Genomic DNA, 24156 nt, shown 5'->3' on the forward strand with positions numbered 1-24156 from the left:
ACTCCTATCTAAGGTTCTAATTTCTGAAGGAGACAACTGGCAGCTGCACAACCACACAGAGGTAATACATACAGGATGTGCATTTATCTATCTCAGTGTTCTTCCCTTCATGTTTTCAGACTGGATTCCCAGAAACAGGACCTCTGAGGCTGAGAGATCCTCATCCCCTGCTCTTGAAGATACAGGCTATGACGACATTGAAGAGCTGGGGCACTGATAGAGACTGCTGAGCTGTACTGACTTCTTCTGGAAATACACCACTGCTCATAAAATGCTAATCCTGTACTAGCAGAACCAGAACAACCTGCATTTAGGACTAGCTTGCATAAGTTTTGGTTATTTCCAGAGAAGAGATTATATACACAAAAGATAAGGAAGCATGGCAGTTAAGAAGATCTTTGAAATTTCTCTTATAATTTCTTGTTGTTAAGACTTAGTGGACACTTTTTGATTTTATTTTAAATACTTTTTTTTTTCCTGAGTTAATTTTAAAATTATGATTTTTCTTATTAGAAACTGTCCAAAGATCTCAAATTTATGCTTTTTCTCCCAGATATATGGGGACAGCTTCTGGTAATTATTTGGAATGGAGATTGAACTGCAAGAAAATCATCAAAATTCTGTTTCAGCCAAGACTTTGAGAAAGGAATTCTTGCTGATTTCTTCTGCAGCAACATCAACAAGATCTGACAGGTGTGCTGCAGGCATGCTGGGAGGCACAGAAGGAGGGAAACACATACACCCATGGGATTTAATGGCATCATGCAATCTACTTTTCCTGGCTCACTAACAGGAAAACTGGGAAAGTAAAAAGTTTTTGCAAGGAATAGTAAAAGCCAGCAGAAACCGTCAGGGGCAACAAATGTTATGCTGAAAAAAGGTGTAGCAAGCTATTTATCCCTGTCAGAATTATCTGCACAGGACAGAACTTCTCCTCTCCAGGTGCACCAGGCAGTGACCAGGAAGAAGGAATCCTTGGAGACTCAGAGATGGCAACAACTGATGTCACAGGCATGGTCCAGTAGAGCTGAGTGCTCCCCAGGTGGCTGGGTTATATAATTCTCAGTGTGACTGAGTAAGTGGACTGATATTGGGAATGTGTTAAAATTTGTAGCCAAACTCTTACAGCATTCTGCCTGCACCTGGATGGCACCTGCACAAGGAAGTGTTTAGGATAATTGGAGTAATTGGATTAAAAGCATATTAACAATTAACAAGATTAATAAAAGATGTAAAATGGCTTAACTGTGGGATCTGTCAGGCAAAGTTTCTCTTCTAAGGGATGAAAACAGACACAGGTCGAAACCCTAGAGAATCAGGCTACAGCTGAACTCATTACAAATTTATCTTTCAAACTTTTGAAAAAGCAGGTACAACAGGAGGTTGTTCGTGAGTGGGGTTACAGGCAGCAGTGCTTGTTGCAGTCGGTGTAGCCAGCTGTGTTGGAGTCACCTCTGTGTGTACAAATTTATCTCTCTGGGACACACAGCCTCACTACAGTCTGAGCCAGCACGTGGGAAAGCAGCAGTCACATCCACAGCCTCCAGTGGCCCGAAGAGAGGAACGCACAGACCTCAGAGAATGCCTGAGGCAGTGACTTATTGCACCTCTTTAAAGTCACACTCTGCAATATTTTTGACCCCTTGAGAAAAACATAAGGCAGAATTCCCCTTTGGAGAAATCCTACCAATTCTCCTAAATAGAATTTTTATTCAGTCACTCATTTATTCTTTTTTTGCCACCAATATGCTTGGTAAAAAGTCTTTACATTTAAGTTTCCCAGCTCTCTCCCAAATCTTTTCTTAACGATTGGCTCGCAGCCCAGTACTCAGGTGTTAAGAAAGACTTCAGGGAGGGGGGGGGTCACAAACTGTTGTTGGCATTCAGGTTTTTCACTCTTGAGTTAAACTTACTCATAATTCAGAAATCCACTTTGCTAAAAGAAAAAAAATCAAGATTACAACCAAAGGAGGGATCCAGGAGCACGTTCCCGATAACATCCAGGACTCAAGGGCGTTGTTGCGGTGGGGAGGGAGGGAACCGTGGCAGAGCTAGAGCGGTTTGGGATTGCACAGCGCTTCTGTGGGATGGGCAGGGGAGGAACTAAAGGCGGTGAAAGGGGAGGGCTTAGGTGAATGGAGGAGGAACAAACAAGTGTGGCGAAAATGGAGGGTAGGGGGATATTAGGGCCAGTGGCACGTAAATCGCTTGCTGATCCGGCAGGGACGCCGTGCTCCCGGGAAAACATGCTGGACCGCCCCGCCGAGTCAGCTCCCGAGTTCCCTCCTGGGGAGCCCGCTGTCCCCCGGTCTCGCCAAGGCCAAGGGCACAGGCTCCCTGCCGGCCCCCTGCGATCCCACCCCTGCTCTTCCTCCCGGGCCGGCACTCTCCGGCGAGCCAGCGAAGCGAGCCGCACGGCCGGGCCGAGCGAGCGGGAGCCGCGGGGAGGCGGAGCCCGACCGGAGGGGCGGTGGGGGCGGCTCCGTCCAGCGGCGGCGGAAGGGCCGCCCCGCTGCCGCCGCCGCTACTCGCTGCCCGGGGCGGTGCTGCGGCCGCCGGACGCTGCGGAGCGGCGGCACGGCACGGGACGAGGCCAGGATGGGCCGGACTCTCGTGGAGCTGTTTTACGATGTGATCTCCCCGTACTCCTGGCTGGCGTTTGAGGTGAGGGGTGGCACAGGGAGCGAGGCCCTTCCCGGTCTCCGCGGTGCCGGAGCGGCGCTGGCGCCCAGCCAGTCCCGCCGCCGCCTCCCCTTCGGAAGGGCCGCTCAAGGGCAGCTCGGCCGGCTGGCTGCAGGCAGCGCCTTTTGCTCCCCGAAGTTAATTTTTCTCTCACCTCTGACGGGTGCCTGGGCTTCTCCCTCGCGTGTTGAAATCCAGGGACACCAGGGAAGCGTGTCCGAGCCAAACGGCACTGCTGGAGTTAGTGCTGAACATTTTGCTTCGGGGGTAGCTTTCATATTTAAAAAGTGCAGGTGTCCTGATCATAACATGAGCCTGACCTTTCCCATACTTACTGCTGCTTAGCCATGGATAGTCATGACACGAATAGAGACCCCTCAGTTTTTCTGAGATCAGAGTTCTCTGGCAGCATCCAGGAAAGGCTTTAGGACTAGCCCTAATACAATAGGAAAGGATTTATCTGTAGTATTTATTGCCTTAGCTGCACACAGCTCTATAGACATCTCTGTGAATCCCTCACTACTCTTTTACATTGCAGGCTCTCTGCCGGTACCGGCACATCTGGAATATTGAGCTGCGCTTCCGTCCAGCTTTCCTCGGTGGCATAATGCAACAAACTGGTATGGAGTACAGGGAGATTAGCTCTGCAGGGAGATACCTTCTTCACTAGCAGAGTACTGAGTGTGCAGGCCCTGGGTGTGTGCAGAACCCACGCAGAGCCAGCTCTGAACTAAGTTATGGCACCAGTTGCAGATTAACTACAGTATTGTGGAGCCCCAAAGAGATTGAGAAATTAGTCAAAGGAATTTCACACTGTTGCAACTACACAGACAGTCTGTGCTAAAGTCCATCTGTTCTGAAATACAATAAATAAATAATAATTATAACAACTTGACAGGGAGTGTTTTCCTAGAGTTAAGATTTTAAACCAGAATTAATTTGTGGAACACTTGCACTTTGTAATATGTAGGAAGGATACAACTATGTCCTGAGACAGTACTTATGGCCTTGATTGGATCACCAAGACTTACAACGCATAAATCATGAATTAACAAGTCTTTACGTTGGTTTACCCATGGATTAAGAGTTGTCTAGCTTAAAAGTCATCTGTCTGAATCAACATAAATCCCTGCTAGGACATTTGTACCTTGGTTTAAAACTGATTCAACTATCCTAAAGGTTTGATCAGTGCAAAACTGAAATAAACCATGTTTAAATTGTAGCATTATCTTTAGAAAAGCCAAGTATGTTTCAGTAAACCAAAATGAAATTATACTATGAAATTATACTCTTCCTTAGGTATATGTACATATGAAGCATAATTTGTCCAGTGTTGGCTTGTTCAGTATTACTATAATACAGCTGGAAATCTCAACAGAACTTTTTCCTAAAAGGTAACAAGCCGCCAGCAATGTTACCAAAGCGAGGGGAATACTTGCTGAAGGATATGAAAAGGATGGCAAAGTACTACCAGGTGCCTTTACGCATGTCCCCAGATGCCTTCCAGCACATCATGGGCACAAGTAAGAGTCTTAGCTGCTGTTTCTCACCCTAGCACTTCTGGTTCCAGTTCTCCCTGTGTGCAGCCTTTTCCTGAACCTGTGAGCAGTATGAAGTCTGCATTCATAGCCATGAAGGGAATTTCTGGAGAAATGTGGCTGTGAATGATACTAGCATGGGGGATAACTGTGAGCTTTACTGTACAGACTGTGGGTTTCTCAGTTCTGTTACAGGGGAGATCACACTGTTCTTAGGTAGCAGTCATGCAGACCACACCTGCTCCTGCTGCTGTGCCTTGTCTGAGTGTTCCTCTGTCTCCCACGAATCCAGGCAGCCTGACGGCCATGCGCTTTATCACAGCCATTGACATGACAAACCCACAGTACCTGGAAGCCTTATCCAGGGAGTTCTGGATGCGCTTTTGGTCACAGGTCAGTACTTTATGCAGCCAGCTTCTTGACCCTTTCTATCAACTTCCCTGTTCCGCATCATTCAAATGTGGAATTCCAGCAAGAGGAAGAAAATGTCTTTTAATGAAAAGTCATAGGAGGAACTTAAGGTCACAGTGGTTCACAAGCCACAAGCTTATAATCAGCCTTATTTGCCTTCTTTTAGGTATATATGGTGGGTCCAATAGGCTCGACCAGTGGATCAGTGGTTCACATCAGAAAACACTTTAATACATTCCTAGATTAGGTGACTTAAGACCTTTTTGGAGGTAATTTCTCCAGCAACTATTGGGTTTATTTTTGTTTTCTTAGAAAACTTGCTTTTAAAAATCCAGAGATGAGCTTTTGTTTCATAAATACTGATTTACTTATTTTATTCTTTTACCAGCATGAAGACATCAGTCAGCCAGAGAACATATTGGCTGTAAGTGTTTCCTTTTTCTTGGTGCTTCTGCATTTCTGATAGATATTCTTATTGATGACTTTGAAGAAAAATAGATTTAAATTCCCTTCCAGCTCTGTTTGGATTTTTTTTTTTTTTTTTTCTCAGAACCAGAATACACTTTTTTTTTGGTAATTCATGTGGCAAGTTACCCAGGCTGGACAATGAGTTACCTATTGATACTATGTTATTAAAAGTCACAAAAGTATAAATAGTTTCTGCATTGGGGCATTGCTGCTATGTGAAATGTTCAGCTGTAATGCAACACTTGGGGAAGGTGACTTTCCTTAGAGTGATGGAGTCAGGTTTTCTGTTAAGCTCAGTCCTATACTGCCCTTTTATATATCTGGAAATTATACTCCTGATGTTTTTTCTTTTGCCATTTCAATTTTGTTTATTACAGTAAAAGCTGTAATAGCATGTGAGGTAGTATACCAGCAGATCCTCTTGAAGGTCTCTCCTTTCTTCATTATTTTATAAGTACTTGGAATGCAAAAAAAAGAGAGGAGTTGTCCATGCCTAGTCTCTCCTATCTAACATCTCTAGCTGAAATCTTAAGTTTGCAGTCTTGCTATTCCTCCCTAAGTCTAGTTCTTGCACTTCAGCTTCATCTTAGTGTAGCTTTTTTACCAAAGTTTCAGCAAAGGTTTGCACTTTGCCTTTTTAAGAAGCAAGATTTGAAGGATGTAATTAAAGTTTTTTTTTTTTTATTTAAACACATAATTTAATTAATTAACTATATTTATAGCTAAAGATATAATTAAAGTGGTACTTTTACCCTGGTAGGCAGCCAAGCACCACACAGGTGCTTACTTGCTTCCTCCCACTGCCCAGAAGGACAGGGGAAAAGGAAAAGAGGAATAAAAGCCAGAAAACTTGTGGGTTGAGATAAAATTACTTAATAAACAAAAGAGAACTGGAAGCAGAGTGAAAGAAAACAAAGAATCCCTACACATAGACTGATGCTCAGCCAGTTCCCAAGAAAAAGCTTAACCTGCCTAAACTCCCTCCTCATCAATTACTGCTGAGCATGGCATCTGGCCTGGTCTGTCTCTTGGGTTAGTTCAGGTCATCTCCCAGCCTCTGGTGAAGCTCCAGTTTATTCACTGTGGGGGGAGAGTGAAAACCAGAGACTGCCTCGACACTGTGCAAACACCATTCATCAATAGCTAAAATAATTAGGATGTTATCAGCATTGTTTTGGTCACAGATCTGAAACACAAAACCATAGGAGCTGCTGTGAAGCAAAGTAGCTCCATTCCAGCTAGACCCAATACATAAATATATACAGAACATTGTCACATTGTCTCTGAATCCATCATTATTTAAATAAAGCAAGAACTTCATGCGCCACAAACTTCATACTCAGAACAATCCCTAATTTAGTCACAGTTTGGCAGTCAATGAGTATCCCCTCTGGGCATCAATGCAGAGAGGGATGTGTGCCCTTGTCTGCTTGTGTCTGTCTTCATTCACTCCTGCAACAAGTACTAGACTTTTCTGGAAATTTGTCATCCAAAGGTGGCTGAGAGGTCCCAGCCAATCATCTGAGTCTTTACAGGTGGATTTATTTTACACATCAGTCAGAAAAATGGTACTTTTAAAACTTCATAATAATTCCTTAGTATTCTTTTACTTCTTTATTTACTCAAAAGCAGCTTCACATAAATTGCTGTATCAGGAACGTGTGGTCTGAATTCTGCCCCAGTCCACTTAAATCCTCTTTCTGCCCTGAAATGGTGAGGACCAAATACTACTTCAAAGTGTCAATATTGCACTCTAAACACTGTGGCTACCAAGCATTTTGTTCTAGTCCAGTGGTACACTTGTTTAACCTCCTCTTCAAACACAGTCAAAAAGAGCTCCTCATTTCCCTGAAGTGTAGTAGAAGGCACATGAAAATGTGGGTGCTAAACAAAAAAAGTAATTGAAAAAGTCATTAACACCTGCATGTGCAGGATTACTTCTCCATGTGCGATACTGCATTTCTTTTTTTTTTTCTCTCTTTTTGTGAAATACTTTATTCAAAGAGTACTTTTAAGTCATTGTTACCAGGTAAACACTGAACGTTTAAATTTGGCTACTTTGTCTCATTCCTGTGTGGCAGAGGCTCAGGGGAGGTGAAAAAGATCCAGCAGTAACACCAGCCACTGTTAAACCTCTGTGATTTGGTGTCTTTCATACAGTGTCACTTACAGATCCCATGTGGCTGCATTTCACGAACTGTTTCTGTCTTGGTAGGCTTGTACAGTGAGATTTTACTTTTCATAACACCAGTTTGAGGTTTTTTGTTAGTTATCTGATGAGTCATTGTATCTAAGGTTCTTTCATTTTTTTTTTCTTTGATTTAGGAACTCCTGGGGAAAAAAAGTGCAGATTTGGGGCTTGGAAGATTTAAAATGTCTCTTCTACTTTGTATCTGAGAGTTGTTAAATGATGAATAGGTTGGGAATACAGCAAGACAGTTGTGCAAGAAGTGCTTCAAGAGTATTTTGAAAATTTTTTTTGTTAGTAGACCTTAGGTGATAATCCTGAATATTAAATTAATTAGGCCAGGGTAGGAATTAGAATATTTACTTTTAGAGTATTCTTAATTAAATCATCTTTTCGTAGATTGCCCGACAGGCTGGGCTCTCAGCAGAGCTCTCCCAGAAGGCACTTGAAATGACTTCATCCCCTCCAGTGAAGGACCGACTGAAAGACACAACAACTGAAGCACTGAAATATGGGGTGAGATGCTTCCAATGGCACTGGGCTTCACAGCTGTGCCTTCTTTCTCTCTTAAGAATACAGGGAAGCAGGGAACCATGAGGGTGATGATTAGAAAGCACTATATAGACTTCTTGTTTTCCAGTGGGTGAAAGCCACCTCACTGTTGCTGGTAGTTCATCTCACTGTCACCTGGGAAAACAAGGTTGACCCACTCATTCCAAGGACAGAACCAGTACTGAGAGATACCATTTATTGCTACTTGGAATAGAACTGTGGATTAATCAGGTTGTTTTTTATGCTCCTTCAAAAGGGGCACACAGGCTCTGGAGAGTCACCCATTTTCAGATGGCTTCATTAGGCTTATCTTTAAGAATGAAGGTAAAAAGAAGGGGAGGAAAAAAAGTAAAAAGTTGTTGGGATTTATTCCTGATGATTGATGATATGACTGCAAGAAATTCTCCCATTATAACATTCTCTGTTTCATCTCCATGGTGTCAATAGGCATTTGGGATGCCTGCTGTTGTGGCACATTATGATGGGAAACCTCATCTGTTTTTTGGCTCTGATCGTTTAGAGCTGCTAGGCAGCATTATAGGTGAGTCTACCTCATTTCATCACCTTGGTTTCATGCTTTCACCCTCTTGGAATAAAATACGTAATGCAGCTGAGTAAAACACTCTTAAGGGCTTTCAAATGTTAAATAATGTTGGTTATCCTTCTCCTGGAATGAAACTGCTGACTGAAATCTGTCCCAGTACACTTAAAATGACCAAATGATCCTTTTCCAGACCAGAAGTAACTTGAGTTCTCTCTCTCACACACCCTCTCTTGGTGTTTTTCAAGGCTTTGTGCTCCGTGTGCCATTCTCAAAACACTACTGAAACTGTTTAGTTCTCAGAATATCTATATGTAACCTTTTGGTACTGGACAGTAGACCTTGGCTAAGATTATGACTATGGCTGGTAGTGCTTTTTTTTTTTTGTTCTAACATTTTCATTTTATATCTGTTCCTTCTTATTAAAAGCACATTATTACAGCTCCCCAGTCCATAACTTGTGTCTACTTACGCAGCTGTTTAGGTTGTTCATATATTGACCATCCTTCTTTTCATTTTTCTATTAACAGAATACACACTTTAAATTCTTTAAGAGATTGAAGTAGGTTGTGATAAATAATAAAACTAAAGTTACCTGTTTTTATGAGTTACAGGGCTATTCATCTCAAGATTTGGCACTTGAGAGAGTGTCTCTAGAAAGAGTAATGCACTTAATTAGCTCATGCATTTGAGGAAAGCATTCAGCAGATAGAATTAATGCAAATTAGTATTAGTCACAGGCTTAAGCAGAATGGAAATTTTTTGAGGTTTTCTTTTTTAGTGTTCTGGATGAGTTTCTGATTCTATAAAATATTCTTGATGAACATGAGAGTGAGGAAGAAGAATACCCAACACTCACTACAGCAGTCACTAATACTGACTGAAATGCTGTGGCCTGGTTTCTAGTCTCAGCTCCAAGGACTTAATCAGATTTTCTTTTTGATTCTCTGACGCTGCAGCCTTGCACCCTTTTTTTGCTTTTTTTTAAGCCAGCACCCAGCCCCCCCTGCAAAATGAGTCCTAAAAAGAACTGATTTCTCCCTCATGTGGAATATCCCTGACCTGTAGAACATCTCATCTCTAATGGAGGAAAATAATTCTTCTGTGCAGTCTCAGTTGTGACTAGACAGTGAAAGATTTATGGAGCTGGCTGTAGCACACCAAACAAGATATAAATCTGTATTCCATCACCAGTAGCTACCCTTCACCAGAGTAGGAACAGTAATCCTGCTGCAGAAAAATGACCAGCCAATTACTTGTATGGATTACATTTTAACATATCTCTTTTGTGCTGGTTTGTCTTGCAGGTGAAAAGTGGCTGGGACCAGTTCCAAGCCCTAAGCTGTGAAAAGTCCTGGGGAAATATATAGGAAGGAAAATATATATGTCAGTCTTCAGTGGTTATTTGAATGTATTCAATTGTATGGAGAGATGGCTTTCTTATCCTTAACAGTTAACTTTACTGCTTGGTCTCATCTGTAATTTTGAAAAATATCAAAGTTTGCCAGTATTACCAGCCTGGTGAGGTGTTTACCAATACAAATGTGCTTCCTTTCTTTCAACAGATCAAAGATTAACATTAAAGATTTAACTTCTTGCAGAATGAACATTCTTCCCTGGTTGGTTTTCTTTCCTTTACCCTAAAAACATGAGGATTACGTAGTTACTGGACTGTGATCTCTGGGTTTCTTATGTCTTCCTGCTTGTCCTTTAAAAACACACACACACACACACATAAAACCTAAGAGAAGCTGGCTACATTTCCTTTTATTTTAAGTCCAGTGTACTACATAGACATAAGAAGCACAGGCTAAGATATTAATGCTTCCTTTTACTTTGCATCATGGCCGCTGGGAAGGACACAATTCAAGCCTAAAGAAAAGCCTAGCGAACCAATCAAGTATTTTAAAAGGAACTGTCCCCATCCTGGACAATATTTGATACACCTTCAGTGACTGATGTTTGAGGAAACCACCATACACGTGCATTTGTGGGCACCAACCCCAAACCTTGCAGGGGTTTTTAACTAATCCAGGTTTTACAGGAATGTCTTTGGAGGATGGTTGTGAACACCACTGTAGGTTCAGCTGGTAACTGAAGTAGACTCTGTTTTGCTTCCTCAAGGATGCCCTAATTGCTGCCTATCCAAAGGTGATTTGGATATGGCTGTGAGTGACTTCCAAGCATGTAGTCTGCAGAGGGAAAGGTACACAAACAATTAAAATAAGAAATTTCACATGGAAATTGTTTGAGCTTGGCCCTGTATTGGCTGAATTGGAATGACACACAGAAATTTGATTTATATGAAGTTTCATTTCACAATGATTCCACACTCTCTGATGCATCACTGAATGAAACAGGAGTAGCTGGAATTCCCTTTTTTGTCTTTTTCTGAACTTTAGAGTAAAGCACATTCACGTATTTTCACTTGAACAGCAAATCCTAGAACAAAGCATCAGAAAAAAAATCTGTATCCTTCATGTTATTACACCTCTGAGTGTTGTGGGAGTATCATTTGTTCCCCCATCCACAGTTTTTACTTCTTTCAGCTCTTCAGGAAATACCCTAGGATTGGAGGAGTCCTTCCTCCTTTTTACCAGTGCACCCATTAGTCTTTGGGCAAATTCAGTCTGGAACTTAAGGAAAACTTTGTGAGAGATAAGAGGAGTTAGAATGACAAGGAGGTTACCATGGATGTGGGTGCCATAGGTTTCTTTGAGCCCCTTGAAGCCATGTTCCAGAAATTTTTTACCATTTCTCCCCTGAAACTTGCTAGTCTCCAATCTGTGCTATCAAACTGATTCAGAGGTTGTGATAAAATTGAATGACTAAAACATCACTGTAAGACAGTAGTGCTATCTCAGGAGTGGGTAAAATGCCCTTTTGTGGAAATAATGTGCTCTGGTAAGGAGCTGGTGAGAATTCAAAGAACATCTGCAAATAATGTCACAGTGAAAAGCAGGGTCTCGTGAAACTTTGTTCTTTGAGCCAGATCAACTGAAAAATAACCAGCCTTTGTGGCAGAATGTTTTTGATTTGGCAGATGAACCAAAAGACATGGATCCTACAGACTGCAATGTATTTAATGAAATTATCTTAAATGCTTTTTGACCTACTTCAAATCAGTGGAAATGACATGCTCAAAACCTTAGGTACTAAAATCATACTTGAGTACTACTGAGATATATTGCTTATTGCCTATAATAGCCACCAGTAAAGGCAAAACCACAGCCTTTGCCTTTGTATCAGTGAGTTTGTTGCAATTCTGACTCTCTACCTATTCTGAGCAAAATGTGCCTGTTTGGGAGCAGAACTTTGAGGGAGTTCTGCCCCTCATTTAGACAACCTTGCTCCTATGTTACAGAGCTGTGCTGTGAGCACAAGCTCTTGGCAAAAACTCTGGGGATGACCCCAGTACACAGTGGCTGGCAGCTGCACTGTCACGCTCAGTTCTGATCTTTGCTGTGGCACACACTGAAGCAGCCTCAGTGGCGAGTATCAGCTCCCTTCTCTGATCTGCTGCGGCGCCAGTGGCCACCACCTCATGGGGCTGAACTGTTCACCTGACTGCTCTGAATGCCACAAGGTGGCAGGGCAGCTAAAACTTGAGCGCTGAGGATCTGAACAGAAACTACGGTAAGAACTACCAGCTATTTAGGAATGTTTAGGAATAGCTGGAAGAATTTTCTTCCATAAAGGTGATCCTCTTCTACTCAGCTGCATACCAAACTGGTTCCTGAGAGCCTCACATCCCCACCACTTTCAAGGTAGCTGTTTAGCTGTCAGGCCAGACAAGATACTGGGCAAGGAAAGGGACACTGAGCAAAAAGACTCAACAACACAGACAAAACTGGACTATGAATTCTAGGGAACAATCCTGAAGTGGTGTTCCCGTTTTCCCTCACCAGGAAATCAAGTCCCACTTCCCATGTCTGGAAAAGCTGTGAAACTGGCATGGACAAGTAGGTCCCACCAATGCTAGGCTGAAAGCAAATAAGCAAGTGTACAGATAGGCACAACATCAGAAAATGAGCAACAAAAAGGGGTTCTACAAAGTAATGAAACTATTATAAGAAGCTGACGTTAGGCACAGAGAAAGGTAGGTTGTATCTGAGCAAAGGAAACTGAACAATGAAAGACAAAGAAGAGAAAGAAACTGTGCCTAGATTAGGGTAGAGAACAGAATCTCAATGGGAAATGCTGTTCCCTGAGAGGGAGGAGGCAGCCAGGAAAGGGAGCGCTTAGGTAAATCAGACAGGCCAGAGTCACTTGCCACGGAAGATCGCTTGGGGAGGAAGGTAAAGGACTAATTCTGTTTCCTGAGAAGCTGTACAGCACTTGCTGCACTGTCTCAGAGAGGCAGGGATGGCCAGGGGCCCGTGGCTCTCCTCCCCCGTGTCCATTACCTGTGCTCCTCACCCTGCGTGCAGCAGACAGTGCTCCAGCGCTGACATCACACACAGCACAAAATGGAGGCCTGCAGAACAAGGCACCGCTTTAACCTCCCCCTGCCAGCGCCTTCCTACCGCCCTTTCAACCCTCAGCAAGCAACATCTAAATCAAGCCTCTCTCTTTTCTCCCGTCCTTATCTCTGTGCAAACGAGAAGAAAACATTTTATTAAAGCACTTACTGGATTATGGTGCTGAGCCTCTGCTTTGCTGCCTTTTCCTTTTCCAGTGGAGCCAGCAACACTGCTGGAAGGAAGCAACCTGCTTCCTAGAAGGGAACCAAGCACAGAACAATACAAAAATAATCAAGAGGGTATCCCAGGAGCTGCACACCTAGCTGGTTTTACTCCAAAGTTCTCACAGATCTGTGGCTCATCCACAGATAAGAGTGAAAGGAGTGTACCTATGCCCAAATTGACTAGGTTTACCTTCACCTGTTTCTCATTCCAGTTCAAAATGTGAGGAAAGTGACTGCTTTAATTTCATTTAAAAAATAGTCATCAGCCACTGTTTCCAGACAATCTGAATGCCTTATTCTCAAGGATACACATTTGTGAAGCAGACTCCAATCTTACGCTTTCACAGTGTTTCTCTTCTTTCTCCCTCTGACCCCTCCCTTGAGATTCCCATATCTGACCTCAGGGCTTAAGGAATTTGCCTCTCATCACATATCAACACCATGGCAAAACCAGGGATTAAATGCTTGCAAAATTCACAAATTAAAAGCATTCTTCTTCTTTCTGTAATCAGCTTATATTTACCATACATATTTCTCAAAAAATGAGTAAGATGTCTTTAACATAACAGCCTTCTTAAACCATTCTACATTAACTCTTAGATGATCCTCCATTCTATCCATTCTATGGTTAAAAATACTAAATATTCTAATTTCCAACCAGTACAGTTTGTGGGAGTTTTTGCATAGCTGCATCACAACATAAATCTCTATTATAAAATACTAAATCTTTTCTTTAAATCAGAGGAAAATGGAAAGAGTTTGAATTAAAGAGTTTAGTGTGGAATGTGCTAAGGGGTAGAATGGGTAGGTGAATACCTCTGATGGCAAATCTAACCACCATTCAATCAGGAAAACGAAGAAAGCTAATGAGGGATTCCTGCTAAGATGGTATGCTCAGATGCTTTTCCCAGGAACACTTCTTTCTTTTTTTTTTTTTTTTTAACTTATATGTGATCACACCAGTATTTTCTAGGAAACAGATAAGATGCAATTATTGTTTCAGCATTTTTTCCAAGGTAGACTATCCCCTTTCCCAGTGCAATTATGTAATTTAAAACTGAGATTTAAAATCAAAATTGGTGAATCACTGCCAAATGCTGTGGTTTTAAACAACATGAATTTACAATATGAGGGTTCTTCTCTATTTTGTATATATCCCAGTTCCACCATGCTAGAATTTAATAATGATGTATGTTTTTTGTAGGAAGTGACTAACAGGCCAAGTAACTAAATAAAAATACACCTAACATCTGGTAGTGTCTAAGTGTTGAGGAGAGTTATAGCTGAATTTTTATCCTGCCCTTGAGGCTAGGGAGAAAGTCACCTCTGCCTCATGTGACATGCACTGGCACATGAGACTTGTTGGTACTTTAAAGCCAAGTCAGAAAATATTTTGGCAAAGGCAGTTCACTATGTCATGATCTGGAAGCATAATGACCACAGACTGACTTTTTTTTTTCCCTGTAACTTTGCTCTCTCAATCTGAAAGGCAAATTGGGGAAGCCAAGAATGTGTACATGGGTCAGGAATGCTGGATTTATTCAGTGTAGGATCTAGACTCACAGTGGGCTTGTCTTAGGTTTCTACATTAAAGAAAATTCATTTGGTCTGATTTTACACAGTGCATTAACTGTGGCTGAATACTTACTAAATAACTTAATAAAGGGCAAAACTAAACCACCAGGATATTGCTCTCTGTCCCCAGGGTTGTAAAACCTAAAAATTACATTGAAGTTAACACTGCATTCTCGTAATGATTATTCTCAGTGATGCATATTAATGATCTATATACTGTAAGATAATTGAGTCAGCAGACAGAGAAACTATCTGTGAAAAGCAGAAGAGGCCAATGGAAAGCATCCCTGCCTCCAGCATCCACAACAAAAGAGGAATATGTGATAGAACAGAGATCTCTGCAGAATATCTGACAGTATCACATCTTCAATGGTGTTGCTAAGATACAGACAGGGATCTGATGGCCACTCTTGGTATCTCATATATGGGAGCTGTGGGGAATGAGACCTAACTCTATTCTCAAAGTAAATTGACTCCACTTTCTGACCCTTGTAATCATTACAAACAATCCTCTTTCACACAATTCCTATAAAGATTTCAGGGTTCATTCCAACCAGCTCTCTTCCTTGCCATACACATGATCCCTAGTATCTCTTACCACCTCAACATGCTCCTATTCCAGTCTTCCAGCAACAAATGTTAAATGTTTTGCCTTTCACAGTTTCTAATGACTTCCCAAACTCAAAAGCTTAGTCTTTTCAATCATACTTTCCCAAAATCTTACATAGCCCCATTCTCAGAAACAGACTGAAACTGATTTAAACTTCCCCTAATTTTAGCTTAAGGCTGATGCTCAACAAGAAATGCTTCAATCCAAACCAGTTCATTTTAACAAAAGTGAAATGCAACTGCAAACAGGGTCTGAGATCAGGGCAGGTGATCCACCTCTACAGCAGGAAACACAACAGGTGTCTCTGCTACAGGACTGAAGAGAACTTCTAAGGACTATAATCATCTCTGCACTGAATGGATGATTATAGTGAATGGATCCAAGCCGAGTTTAATCAACTACATCTGAGCTTTAATCAAGTCCTAGACTAAGAGCCCAACCTTGGCAAAAAACTCTCAGTGCAGGTTGGCTTCCTGATTACCCACCTTCTTAGGAGCACACTGCTTTGTTCAGGAAGTAGTTCCTATAATCCCATATCCAAACTATCTAGTTTATACAGGGATTGCATTCAGAAATGCAACCATAGCTCTCCACAGAAAAAACATGAACACTTTAATTCTTTGCAGTCTACTGTAACTCCTTTTGCAGTATGTACAGCACTATTTATTCATGGCACTGAAGAATTCTTTCCCAGTTAAACTTTGCATGGCAGCTGCTCTCCCCCTTTTTCTGGGCTATCATCTACCTGTGCTTCTAAACTATTACGTACAGCATACAAAAGATTTGGCTCAACCTCTCATATGCTTCTAGAAGCATAAATAGAGGGTTTTTTCTATTTTTCTTTCTTTTTTACCTGGTGAGCTAGAAGTACTGGGTGTGCAGTCACTGTCATCCAGCCACATACTCTGAACCATTGAATCCTGTTTTGGAGGGCCCTTAAGTGAGCACGTCAGCTCCTGGAGAGGGCAAAGAAGATGTGTTTTAATAATGCACCTGGTAAAAAATCAGGGAGGGTAGCCTCTGTTTGTTAGAGATCATACACCCACCCTGTCATTCTCCTCTTCCTCAGATGTTCCATTTTCCCTCAATCCACTACAACAACTGCTTACACTGGATGATGAACGTGAGAGTGGCTGCATCACACAGTATCCTGAAGTCTGACTCCTGAGCATTCTGTGAAATGCAAGCATTCAACATGATCATGCTTATTGTTACACAAAGGCTTAACTTCTTGATGCATAGCTTTATTATGTAGCAGTCAGAAACAGTAAGAATATATTATTCATCCACAGCAAGTTTTTCCACCTAGGAACAGAATTCAGGTGAACTGGCATGCATACCTTAATTTCTTGTTGCTACATCACTCAGGAGAAACACCAATTCTCTGTCTCCATTCTGGATAACTGTATGAAAGGACAAGTCTGAACAAATTTTTAAGTCACAGACCTAAGTGTAATAAAGTGGAGTGACTCAAACCACCTGCATTTAAGTATTAAATACATCTAGATATTCATTAAAATCAACAGATGCCCTACTGTGGAGATCAGAGATTTTAAGAGCCTAAATACAGAAGGAAGAGGTGTTAAACTGAGTATAAGCAGCAGGTGCAGTCCAGTCTAGGCCACCCATTTCCACAGCCGGTCTCAGGCTATCGTGTTTTGTCTTACGTGAAATTCCAGGCAGAACAAAGGGGCCATAAAAAGCATACTTTTCATGTCATAGAGCTTATAAATTGTTACTGTTTTCTGTACAGGTGTAACAGGAGGAAGCAGGAAAGCAGACACACATTAACCAGTATTACAGAACAGTTAACTAAGAAAGTTTAAGGAAGCAATGGGGAGGTAGGAACACATTATTGAGATCTGCATTATTGCAGGATGTCTCAGTGTAAAACTATGTAGGATCAAGTGCCAAGCTCCTGCACAGACAAGTCAGAGCCTTCCTCCTGCTTACAGACAGGAACACACCTAGGTCAGGATTCCCATCCTGGTGATTTTCCATGGGCCCAGTTGCCAATAGACTGACTCCTGTAGGTCTCTCCCCCTAAAATTTAGCTCCCAACAAGGCCATTCAAAGGGGACATCCAAAGCAAACTGTATTGGATCCCTTTACCACCACTCTATCAAATGGAACAGACACTGAGGTAGCCTGGTGCATGTTTCAGATCTATCAAAGACCCTTAAGGTCAGCTCTTCCCAGCTGAGAATTTGGGATCCACTGCTTAGGAGGATATTCAGGAGATACAGCAAGCCATGAGGCTGACACTCTTACATAGCAGAAGGTGCACTGTGCATGTAAGCCCCAAATTTATGGTGAAATACTCATTGTCTGCATAAAAAAACAGCTAGTAAGAGAGAGACAAAGAGCTTAAAATGTTAAGGAAAAAAAAAAAAAAGTTAAGAGAGGCAAGAAAGATAAGACACCTTTAACATACTAAATATATTTATTCCTTCAGAAACACTGCAAAATGTGGCCAGTCTTGACCTACAAGCAGTTGTGAAACCTAAAGTCCCAGGCATATTACATGCCAGCATGCAACAAGGAGAACAGTGAAGACAGGGCCAATAAAGGCCGAAGATATTTCCTCAAGAGATTAGGAAATATATTTTGGAGGAAATGAAGGCCAACATGCTTCTCCCTTAGCAGAGCAAATCAATAACATGAATCTAAGTGAAGTGGGATCTAGATTTCCACAAAATATCTCCTCCTCAGCACCCTTCCTCAGCAGGTTTCTCCATCTTTGTTCTCTGCACTGCATTTCTTGACCTGTGTCAAGGCACTAGAGACAGAGGTGGAGTTGTGTTCTTCTGCTCTTGCATTCTGCAGGCCAAACTATTCTCACTCATCTGAGGGGAGAGGAAGGGAAGAGAAGGGGTCGCACTCAAGGTGGCCTCCGTTCCCCATCACTAGTAGAGGTTGGTTCAGTGGCTGCTGATTTGGCAATGGGAAGGGCACAGAGCCAAAATGCTCCAACAGGAGCTATCTGTCCATCTCCCTCTCACAGAATTCCTGCTCCAGGAACTGCCAGTGGAGCGTTACTTGGTGCCACTCGGTCTCTCCACAGTCCTTGAGGTCCTCTAAGTACGTTCATGCTCCTCTTAGCCAGGACTCTGATTTCACCCCAAAAGTCTTGCCAGTGTCTTCAGTGAGGTACCCAATGACTGAGTAGCATCCGGTCCACTCCTGATTGGCTTGATGTCCCCACTCAGATGTGTCTGAGGAGGGAAAACACACATACAAAAAACCCATGTACTTTTCCTACGATATGGACATACACAGTACAGTGCTTGATTTTTCAGATGCAACCCAGAGAGTCGTCTGATCCTCAGGACTTCTACTACTTGGTTACATAGGCTGGGTTCATTCTTTTGAGTCTGTCCCTTGAGAAGAAGGATTATTTGGAAGGCTACCTGGACAGTAAAGCAGAAAAACTAAGGACAATTGTGGGAGAGAAGACACCGTTAGCTCAAGTCAACAATGCAGTTTCATGGATTGCTGGCTGATCACTGTATAAACATCTGTTAAACTCAGCAGCGTGCTCTGCCTCTACTGTAAAATAATTAATCTATTACTTATGTGTTCCCTTTGCATTTATTTCCAGGTTGCTCTTAGCAGAACACAGGTGAAGAGGTTGATCATTCAAAGTTTTGAGAGTCTGAAATTATTATGTAAGACCAGTAGCATCATGCTGGACATTTCTGAGGTAACAGAAATTTCTTGTGACTCTATGGAGAGAACCAGGAATAGACTGATGACATACTCCCAGGGATAGCCCATTCTGTTATCTAAGAGGGACTACATAAATTATTCTAGAACAAGGCAGAACTCTTCTGCATTGGAAGTATGCCTACATCTTGATCCTGTTTTCACAGCTGATGAACACCAGGTAGGCTATTTCAGCAGAATGCCAATAAACTGTCTCCAAGACAGACTTTACACTCCCAGCCTTCTCCTGCAATATTGTGCTAATACTGTCTTGCTGAAAATGGTGTGCTTTACATGGTGGAACGACATGTTCTTAATTCCCTGTCCCCGATGTCATGCAAAAAGTATGGCTGCACATGGGCTAGTCCCTAACTCTGAGATTACAGCTCTAACTCTGACTAATCACTGATTGTGCAAAACTCCATGCTGCATCCCACCTTGTAAATGAACTGTCCAGGAATGGGCTAAACCACCACAGATATGAAAATACTTCTTTTTTTCTGGTGATCCTAAGTGGTTTTGAGTCCATGACTGGAAAAAGAATCCTGGGAACAGAACTAGACAAACTGACAAATCATACAGGTCATGCCTAATGTGCATAAACAATATTCATGCAAGTATTGTTAGTAAAATCCCATGCTATGTTTGCTCTCTGAAAGCATGTGGACACCAACTTGAAACAGCCATTGCAGCTGGCTCACCTCCTCAGCTGATGGAGAATGGGGGTTGGGAAGTGGGGGAAGCAGAATTCTTGGTGATTATGCAAGGTAATCTGCTATCTAATCAGAGCAAGAGTCTCTCACACATGCCTGTCAGGAACTTCTAGTTCACTAACAAGGCCCCAGGCAGGATGAGGAAGGGAAGGTGGAATGATTTGGTAATGCTGGAAGATGGGGGGTGCTGACAAATCAGCATGTCCTGCATTCCCTCTAGTCCTTAGCTGCCAGAGCTAGCACCTTAAATGGTCTGTATCTCCTAGATGTGCTCCCATCCTCCTCCGCACCAAAATTCTGGGCACTCATCCAACCCAAAAACTAGAACACACACAAAAACTAGAACACTGCACCTTGGCTGTGGCAAAATTCTGAGCAGTCCTACAGCACACAACTGGGTAGCTGAACTACTGCAGATAGTCACCAGCTTGTAATTCTTAGCGGGCATTGGGTGTAGTTGGAAGGACAGCCCTTCCTTGTCAAATTTGGCACCTGAAGCGACTATAACCATAGATGCCTGGTCCTAGGGCACTTCCTGAAATTTTTTAAGCATCTCCTCAGTCCTGAGAAAGGGAAATACCCTAATACAAAGTACTTGCTACCTTTCTTGCCACAGGTCTCATCCAAGCTCTTGAAAAAAATTAGGTGTAGTAAAATGTTCCAGAAAGTCAGCTGCAGCCTTTGATTTAAAGACAGGCTGTTCTGGGGTCTTGGAAATGTAAATGGATGGTTTCCCTGAAGTGTTCTAGGTAGGATCACATCCCAGTATAATACAGCTTAGCAGCAGCAAAGCTCCACTACCAGGAAATTGCATTTTTCCAGTTTTTGACAACCAGAAACTGGAGAATTAACTTGCAGACTACTGCATGAAGTGTTTTGCACATACCACTGGGTGTGGTATGGCGTGCTTTAGCAATGAAACATAGGTGCAACACATGGGACCGTGCTGGAATCCTGCTGTAACACTTTGGGGAGACTGGAGACAGGTTAGTTCACGCTGGTTGGGAGCAGCGGCATGAATCCTGCTTAAAGGGGCAGAACTTGAGTACAACCCAACATACCCTTGTCCAAGCTTCTCCATGAAGCTCCAAAATCACTCCAGAGCAAACTATAGAGGAAACATACACATGAGTAAACATGGGTAATTGGACAGCTAGGATTTTGTGTATCCTGTTGGATGCAAGCTTACATTACAGTAAAGATATAACCAAAATCACGTGGTCCAATCTTTCATCACGGTCTGTTTAAGAAAGCCAAGTTCCTGACAGGCTCTGAATCACTGTGCCACAGCCAGACATCCAACTTTTGAGATGCTACAATGCCTGATGTGGACAATTTCAGTAAAGCCTTCAACAGAGCAAGACATGCATCACACTTAAGCCAATACCAGAGACAGTGAGCATCTTTCAAATACTAAAACTTATTTTCAACTCACTTGCTCTTCCTGCTGGGGAACTCTGGAGAGCTGGGACTAGATGATCCATCAGACTTCAGGTCAAAGAAAGTTCCTGGACTGTCCAACACCCTTTGTATTCTCTCTGTGGTGTCTCTGCTGGGAGAAAAGAGAAACCAGCTATACCCCAGGGCCAGAGTTAACTACCATCTATTCTAACACTCCCTTACAAGACACAGTAGAAAGCTGTATCTCCTGTATACATGTTAAAGGGAAGCAAACACAGTTGCGCTGAAAAGGGCAGACTCCTTTGATGTCACATGTGACATCTGGAAATGGCCAACTTTAAGCTCCTTTTGAATTGATATAAAGGCCTGAATTAATTTCAGTAGTCACCTTTATTTTTTTAACTTTTTCCTCTATCCTCTCCATTCCACTGGTCTTAAGAAGCTACAGGATTTAATAGAGAGCATAAAGATGATGGTTACAAAAGTGTTATTGCTACTAGGACTTGTCAAGATACCACTGAAGAAAGTTGTCTTGAGTAACTGAAATGAGAGGTACATTTAATTAAAGAAAGGAAAACGAAGGGATTTTGGGGGATTTCTTAGGGCTTCAGTGATGGAGTTTGTCACAAAGTTCTTCCTCTGCTCTCTTGGTCAGTTGACCCTACCTGTGCCCCACACATCACAGTTTCTGATACCCTCACTTATGCTAATACAATTGTTTGTGAGACTGGAAATTACCCTGACAAAAAGTAACTCTAAAATTAAAACAACCCCTGAAACTCCTACAACAAACTAACAAAGGGGATGGACTGGGTCAGCTCTGTCAGCAAAGCCTGCATATCGTTAAATTACAGCTTCAGGGTGAAGTCACAGGTGACACTTTGAGCTCACTGTTCCCAGAAAGAGAGCATGCTCCAGCCTCCTTCATTCTTGCTGAGTGCACTTTCCACCAGTCCTGGTACACATCAGACTCCTCCACGAGCCAGTTCATGGCAGAACCTGGCAGACAATTAATCCAGTGAAAGAAAGTTGATACTTTTTCTATTTGATTACTGGGCTGAATCAGTTCCATGAAAGGCCCACTGGGGATCTGAGCAATCATCACAAGGAATAGTCAGGATTGGGTAGATGAAAGGGACAGAGGGGAAGTATCACATCTGCTTTCAATAACAATGAACTGTTAGAGCAGTTGCTAGTGAAACTGCACCTTCAAGAATGACCCAAAAAGTCTTTCAGAAAATACAAACTAAGGCTCCCTGTTCCTCACATCTAAGTAAACAAAAGGAAAGCTAAATAAGCCAATTAGTTCATCAGATCGCTCCAAGCAAAGAGCAGGGGGAAAAAAAAGAAAATAAATCCAGGGGTTTTCCCTGTAGTAGGAAAGTTTTACAGATCCTTCAAGGGCACGGAAACAGATGTTGTAGACAGAGTAATGGACTGAAGGACACAGATGCCTAAGGTACAAAAGTATTTAAAGTAGTAAGAAGCTATGGCTACTGTGATAGCTTAGACTACTACAGGGCAGTTGTCTCTGAAGATTTTTCTCAAAAGTTCTATTTTTATTTGGATTAGGTCATAGGCACCTCATTAAGAAGGGAAAATGCAGTAATTTCCTCCTAAAATAACTAGTTTCCAATTTAGAGGTGACTTTTTCCCTTTTGCACCCAGTCTTTAAGCTGTTTCCTGGAATTCTTGCAACTGGGAAAACTGCATATTAGATCCAGAGCATTCATGTGACTTTTGAGACTCTGTATAATCTTAAAAAGATGTCTCAGCTAGAGCTGAGAGAAATGTATAATTTAACTAAATAATCTCTCGTGACCAGTAGACACCTTTTGAATGGTTATAATTCTGTCAAATATGCCAAATCACTCCTTGAAGCAGTATATTATTCATAAATTATAATTATTTCTCAGATGATCTAACTCAAACACTAGTCATTTGTTCTTAAAGCTTTTTTTTCATAAATCCTGTAAGTTACCAGTTTTGCCTATTTGAATATTTTAACATTAAAACAAATAAACAATCAAGCATCCCCTTCCCAAACACTAGCCTTTCATCTGACTTGCTTCTAAAAGTGGTCAGTGAAGAGCAGAAAACTCAAGAGTCCTGGATAGTACTGCACAATATTTAAGAGTGATCTTATAATGTTCCTCCATGCATTTCCTCCATTCTTACTCAAATACTCAATCTCTCCAATTCCAAACACCCTCTTTTAATTTTGTCTGTTTCTGTTATTTGTCCATGTCTCCATCAGTCAATAATCAGACTCTTTTCTTCCCATTCCAACAATTTACATTTTAGTTCTCATTCCTGATGGTTCCCCCTCTACCTATATGTGCCTATGTTCCTTTTCTCATCTCCTCTTGGTTTTTTTACCCTCTTTGTCTCATCTCCCCACAGCTCATACCTCTTCTCCTCCTGTATGTTTTCAATGCCAATGGCACTACTCCGTCGCCCGTGGAAGCGGCTGGCTCGAGTACGTGATGGGCTCCTACCAGGCAAGGCAAAAGACTAGAAAAAAGGAAAACATGACAGAAAAGAGAGGAACAAGACAGGAAAAGCTGTGGAGAGCTGAAAGCATAGGAGAAGAGTTTGAAACATGGGTCCAGATCCTTTCCTTTACTGCAATACAAGACTCAGCTCCACCTGTGCAAGGAGTACTTTCTGTCAGCGAGCAAGAGCAGCCAGGGCTCACAAAGGTGGTGTGAGAAAGGGACAGAGTTATAAAGAAACAAAGGCAGAACACAGCCAGTATACAGAGAAACAGGCTTGGGAAGGGAGGTATCCCCATACGGTGAGAGGAGAGGCAGAACCAGAAAGACAAAGAAACCAGAAGTTAAAGGAGAAAAGGAGGCAGCAAACCCAAGTCATTAGTATGCTATGACTTTGTTGTATTGACATAAAGAATGCATACAACCAAGTAAACTGTCACCAAGAAATCTTCACACTGAAGGACACCTTCTTGGCTTACTCAGAGATGGGTGGGTTTTTGTAGTTTGCCTGTATTGACATCACTAGTGCAGAGACCACAACCAGCTGGATGCATTTTGGCCAAGGTAACCATATTTTCAGTATCAGAAAC

The 24156-nt window shown here is 42.1% G+C and overlaps 2 protein-coding genes across 12 annotated transcripts in view; one reads left to right on the forward strand and one right to left on the reverse strand.

Annotated features, from left to right (window-relative positions):
* The first annotated feature begins 2432 nt into the window (after window positions 1-2432).
* GSTK1 (glutathione S-transferase kappa 1) lies at window positions 2433-9987 on the forward strand. Its single transcript, XM_071433119.1, has 8 exons — window positions 2433-2664; window positions 3221-3302; window positions 4077-4205; window positions 4513-4613; window positions 5020-5055; window positions 7687-7803; window positions 8287-8380; window positions 9688-9987. The coding sequence occupies exons 1-8, from the start codon at window positions 2599-2601 to the stop codon at window positions 9726-9728; spliced, it is 666 nt and encodes a 221-aa protein (XP_071289220.1). The 5' UTR covers window positions 2433-2598; the 3' UTR covers window positions 9729-9987.
* Window positions 9988-10122: 135 nt separating this feature from the next.
* Window positions 10123-24156, reverse strand: part of LOC139592806 (rap1 GTPase-activating protein 1-like) — a 44565-nt gene continuing 30531 nt past the window's right edge. For 4 of the 11 annotated variants that reach the window (XM_071433091.1, XM_071433090.1, XM_071433085.1 and 1 more), the window contains 7 exons: window positions 23482-23585; window positions 21106-21222; window positions 16299-16425; window positions 16106-16208; window positions 13012-13097; window positions 12787-12857; window positions 10123-10572 (listed from right to left, as the gene is read on the reverse strand). In XM_071433091.1, the coding sequence (XP_071289192.1) occupies window positions 12834-12857; window positions 13012-13097; window positions 16106-16208; window positions 16299-16425; window positions 21106-21222; window positions 23482-23585 (561 nt within the window). In that variant the 3' untranslated portion in view covers window positions 10123-10572; window positions 12787-12833. Of the gene's footprint in view, window positions 10823-12786; window positions 12858-13011; window positions 13098-16105; window positions 16209-16298; window positions 16426-17676; window positions 18468-20731; window positions 20779-21105; window positions 21223-23481; window positions 23586-24156 lie in introns of those variants that run through there. The other 7 variants (XM_071433087.1, XM_071433089.1, XM_071433086.1 and 4 more) reach the window with 6 other exon arrangements.

Source organism: Agelaius tricolor, unplaced genomic scaffold (assembly GCF_023055355.1).
Source record: "Agelaius tricolor isolate 1412-34295 unplaced genomic scaffold, bAgeTri1.0.p SCAF_9, whole genome shotgun sequence".
NCBI lineage: Eukaryota > Metazoa > Chordata > Aves > Passeriformes > Icteridae > Agelaius > Agelaius tricolor.

What these genes read in the sequence shown, in the direction of transcription:
- GSTK1 (XM_071433119.1), top strand. Translation starts at nt 2,599, where the DNA reads ATGGGCCGGACTCTCGTGGAGCTGTTTTACGATGTGATCTCCCCGTAC. An exon ending in ACTCCTGGCTGGCGTTTGAG is followed by an intron (nt 2,665 to 3,220) that starts GTGAGGGGTGGC and finishes TTTACATTGCAG; the next exon opens with GCTCTCTGCCGGTACCGGCA. An exon ending in CTGAAGCACTGAAATATGGG is followed by an intron (nt 7,804 to 8,286) that starts GTGAGATGCTTC and finishes TGGTGTCAATAG; the next exon opens with GCATTTGGGATGCCTGCTGT.